A 5,093-nucleotide genomic window follows, 5' to 3' on the forward strand; every position below is an offset into this window, starting at 1 on the left:
ATCTTGTACAGCAATTAACCACTAAGAAGAATATATGCAGTGTATTATTTGTTGAAACTGTACTTTCGATTTGATTTGAAACTGTCTCATTGCTATCTGTTTATCAATAAAACTGTAGAAAAAAAAACCTAAAAAAAATAAATAAAAGTACCAAATTTTGAAAAATCCATTCCTTAGTTGGTGGACGTCTGGGTTGCTTCCAAGGCTTCTGGAGCTACTCCATACCCAGACAAAGAAGAATAATCCAATGAGAAATCAGTAACAGAGTTTGACAGCAAATTTTCTATTGCTGGAATTAAACAGTGACACGTCTAGAAACCCAGCATTTACAGAATAAGTTTCAAAGGGTGTAAAAATACTTGGAACTCAGTAAACATGAAATGTAGCAAAATATGTAGGATGGTGCCAAAGTAGTGCTTGGATGTCAGTTTATAATGAAAATACTTTTGTACCAGGCCCAAATCAGCCAGGTTAGAAACAAAAATGCCATCCCTCATGCTAAAGGTTTTCCTCATCAAACTCCAACTAAGATATTTATTGACCTTCTAAGACATCTAGTTTAGGGAGATTATAGCCAAATTTCCAAAAGACCTGTTCCAATAGGTGTGTTGTTGAATTTCCCCTGCCCCAATTCTTGTACAAAATTGGAAACTTAGCTAATTATGAGGGTGCGCTTAGCTATGTATGAGCTAGGGATGAGGGTGCTTAATGTCCTACTAGCCTATAAGGTGGGCATGAGGATCGAAATATACACTGCTCAGCGATTTGCTTTCTCTTCTGTGTCCTTGTCGCTACCTTGCAAAGAAAGGAAGTTGAAAATGAGTAGACCAGATTTCTATTTCTATTTCTTCAAGCCCTTTTCTACCTATGAAATAAAAAGAATTCGCTTGTAACATTGGAACACTTATTCTACTTTAAGGAATAAAAATGTCAGGACTCTAGAAATGAACACAAAGCCCAGTAGATCTTTAAATTGCTGTAAAATTTATGCTTTGACTTAGGAGAGATGGCAAATAAAAAATGTAAGTTCTTTCCTGAAGGAACTAGAAATTAGAGTAAAACACACACACACACACACACACACACACAGAGACAGAGAGACAGAGAGACAGAGAGACAGAGACAGAGACAGAGACAGAGAGAGAAGAGAGAAGAGAGAGGGGGAGAGAGAGAGAGGCCTAAGAAAGTAAATAATGAAAATAAGAACAGAAGTTAATTCTTTTTTTAGAATGTATTTAGTACAGGTCTACAGGGTTTCACTACACAGATTGGACTCATAGTGATTTTCCTGCTTCCAGCCTCCCAAGCGCTGGGATTACAGGTGCATGCCACCACACCCAGTCTCAGTCACCATCTCAGCACGCCCCGGGGTGAGGCCGGCACAGCACCCTGGTCCCTGCATCTGCCTAAGCAAGAACAGAAGTTAATTCCATTGAAAACCACTACATGAAAGAGAAAATCCATGGGACAGAAACATTTTGAAGATTGATGTTTTAAATGGTATTTAACATGTATGTCATTTGTGAAGAAGTTCCTCCATGCCAACCTAGGAGGAAGTGACAGGAAATGTGAGGTACTTTCACGTCCAGTAATCCTCCAATTCTGACTCTAGGTACCTAGAGTTCTCATTGGGTTTCACAAGTTAGAGAACTCAGTTCCTCAAGACTGAAATCAGATGCTTGTATCAAGGGGAGAGCCATGGTGCCCCCTCTTCTTGTGGCCCACTGAAAATGAGAGCTTTGCACAATTTCTTCTCAGATTTTGTACCCTGAAAGATCAGGCGAAGACACACAGAAAGAGCACTGATTGCATTTACTGTTTATTATAAAGGATAGAATCCAGAGAGAGCCAAGTGAAAGGAGGTGCACCACACAGGAAAGGACGGGAAAGCTCTGTGGAGTTTCCATTGGCTGCTGCAGCTGTGCTGCCTTCTGTCACCTGCCTGTGCTCAACGACCTGGGAAACTAGCAATCTTACTGTTAAAAATTGTTACAGGGCTCCATGTCCAGTCCCTCAGTCCTACATATTGGTAGATGGGCCTGATGGTCCAATCTGGAATCAATCATCTGTTCTTCATGACGGGCAGCCCCATCCTGAAGTTCTCAGCAGTCCAAATATACTTCTTATTGAGCAAATTGATCAAGCAATTGGCTGTGACTCATCTACATGGCTGACACTTACAAAGGATCTACAAGCTGCACTACAGGGTTTCAGGCTAAATCCTGAGGGGATTTGCCTGACTTTATCAGATATAAAAGCTGTAATTCTTGTTATATAGGTCTTGCTTTATCTTGGTCTCAACCATCCAGCAGAAAAGTATAAAAATGAAGGATTTTTTTTTCCTCTGAATGCCTTCAGGGCAGGTTTGGCTGGCTTGAGTTGTGGGGATCGAACCACAGCAACCTGAGCCTGACTGCTTTGTTGAAGCAGCCACTTAAAGAACTGAGCTAAGGGGCAGGCCCACAAAAATGAAGTATAAAAAGTAAAGCAATATTAATATGCTGAGCTGTAAAAGGCTCAAGTCAACAACTTCTGACATTGCCAGTCCTACAGAAAACCCACTGCTATTATGGACTACTAGACTATAGTGGAATGAATATTTTGCTGAATTCATGCACCTACAATATTTAAATGACAAATATTTAGGAATACCCTTCTCTGAAAAAACTAAACAAAACAATGGGGATACAAGTGAAGGACCATTTTGTATCTGTATATTCAAAATAATTATGATGGATATACAGCTACTTCCTCTTAATTCAATGAATAGAAAGATTTGTCCTAATAGTGTTTGTGGACAGGATATCATGTCTGCATCTTGTACAATGAATAACCACTAAGAAGACAACAATATGCAATGTATTAATTATTGAGACTGTCCTACTAATTGGTTTTGAAACTGTCTCATTGCTATTTGTTTCTCAATAAAATTATTTTTAAAAAAGACAAATATACTTCTTTTTGCACCAGATGGGAGCAGGAATGGACACAGGGATAATTCCAGCAGACATGGCCTCTCAGCAGTTGTATCTGACCTCACAGGGAGCTCTGGAACCTCAATGGCCTTCCCTATCCAGATCCCCATCCTTTATATAAGGGATCTAAGCCAAGAAGCAGGCAGGCTTTGGAGAAATCGGCTCCCACAACGAAGTCTAGGAGGGAAGGGCTGACAAGTGAAAGCTTCTCTACTAATTCAAGAAGCTGGAGAAACTTGTCCTTCCTGTAGTGAAATCTTGGAGGCCCACATCATGTCCTCTGTCCCCAAGTAAGGAGGGAGTGGGGCTTCATACATTAACTGGTGACTGTCTTTGATCGATGGGGTATTGATCCTTCACTGCTTCCAGCCTGTGGGCAGAGCTACTTCAATCAGGAAAAGTCCCCAGAAGCAAAGAGGTGAGGGCAGGGGGACAGCATTGGAGCAGATGAAGTTTGCAGGGGTGGGATAATGTCTCAGAGGCATGAGGGTCACACACAGTGACACAGACCTCTGTCTACACAAGGAGAAAGGCACAGGAAGAAGCTTGACAATATTCCAGTTCCATAGAGGATGAGCAATCTTACAAAGAAGAGTCCCAGAGCTATTGTTAAGAACGCAATGCCCACAGAGGAAAAGAGGCTGGAATAAATGTGGGTAGTTGTCTGCGACTTGGCAGGGTTGTTTGAGCACAGGCGCTGGGGAGAGAGGAGACCTCACTTGCTGGGGCAGTTGTCTGCGTGCTTCTTGCAGATCCAGAACTTCTCAAGCATACACCTCTCATTGCTCCAGCCATCGTCTGTTAATTCTACACAATTCTCTTCCTTTGTCTTGTTTGGTTCCCCTGGTTTCAAGTACTGCCTTAAGCTGGAAAGACCATGAGAACATGAGCCTTTTCCCCAATGCTCTTGATGAACCATATTTCAAACTTTAAAGAACCTTGATGCAGGGGGCTCGGGAGATGGTTCAGTGGCATAAGCACCTGCCTGGCAAGTGCAAAGTACCAAGTTTAATCCTTGGTACCACAAAAAGGAGGGGGTTGCTGGGGAGATAGCTCAGTGGTTTAAGTGCCTGTCTGCCAAGTGCAAGGACCTGAGTTCAATCCCCAGTACTCCATGCCCTGCCATCCCTAAAACCTGGCCAGGTGGCAGGCGCCTATAATCTCAGCGCTGGGGAGGCTGAGACAAGGATCACTATGATTCTGAACTGTGTGGTGAGATCCTGTATCAAATAAATAAATTTTAAGAAAAGGAATAAATCCATATTCCACTCATCCCACCACCTCCTTGTGGCCCTCTGGACTCAGCGTCACTATACATCTTCCCAGGGCTGAGTGTCAGGTGACTTGGGATAGTACTGACTCCCCAGAGGCCACTGCCCTCACCAACTAGCCAACTCTAAGGCTTCTTGCCTATTCCTCCTATGAGCAGCTCCACAAAAGCTCTTGTGGGCAGTTTCTTTATCTGTGCCTGTTTGTGAGCTCTTGTCCTTCCCTACGTGGCCCCCATGGCATGATGTGTGCTCCCTCTGTAGGGATCTTTGAGCATAACAAGCTACCTTTCCAATGACAGTTGCCCCTTGATTTGTTGGCCCTACCATTCCTCTATTTTTCTATTAATAAGCTGTATTTTCAATCATCTACTCTGGCTTCATGCCCCTTCTCAAGCTGTGATGAAGAATTTGGGGCACCTGCCACCTGACCTGATCCTATGTGTGTGAAGACCACCTTCTGCTACTCAGGGAATATTGCTGAGTCTTGGGGTTGGAGTTTGGGGAGTTGAGAGGAACGCCAGGTAGAGCCTGCGTCAGATATCAGAAGACAAACTCTGTGGGGGTGTTTCCTTCTCCCTGGAGCTACCTGGAGTGCAGAGGAGATCCATCCATCCATTGCCATTTGCCTGCTTCTTTCAGGTCTGAGAGCCCCATCCAGGCAGCAGTCTTAGAAGTCTGTAGGAAGCTCTAGGGGATGAGAAGGGGTGTGAGGAGAGAGCTCTTGCCCTCATTTCCCAGCTTACGTCTCCCCAGTCACTTAGCAAGAAGTGCTCCTTGTCGCCTGATCTACAGTAGCCTATCACTATTCAGTGGTTTGTTTTCACAGACTCATTGTCTCCTGGGATAC

General features: G+C 43.4%; 1 protein-coding gene across 1 annotated transcript in view; it reads right to left on the reverse strand.

The window, feature by feature from the left end:
• Nucleotides 1-2,957: 2,957 nt before the first annotated feature.
• The window catches only part of LOC101571171 (CD209 antigen-like protein E), a 7,967-nt gene continuing 5,831 nt past the window's right edge, over nt 2,958-5,093 (reverse strand). Inside the window, exons 5-6 of the mRNA XM_023705144.1 lie at nt 4,833-4,933; nt 2,958-3,841 (exon numbers count right to left, since the gene is read on the reverse strand). Of these exons, the coding sequence (XP_023560912.1) occupies nt 3,691-3,841; nt 4,833-4,933 (252 nt within the window). The 3' untranslated portion in view covers nt 2,958-3,690. The remainder of the gene's footprint in view (nt 3,842-4,832; nt 4,934-5,093) is intronic.

This window comes from Octodon degus, unplaced genomic scaffold (assembly GCF_000260255.1).
Source record: "Octodon degus isolate 3935 unplaced genomic scaffold, OctDeg1.0 scaffold00214, whole genome shotgun sequence".
Lineage (NCBI taxonomy): Eukaryota > Metazoa > Chordata > Mammalia > Rodentia > Octodontidae > Octodon > Octodon degus.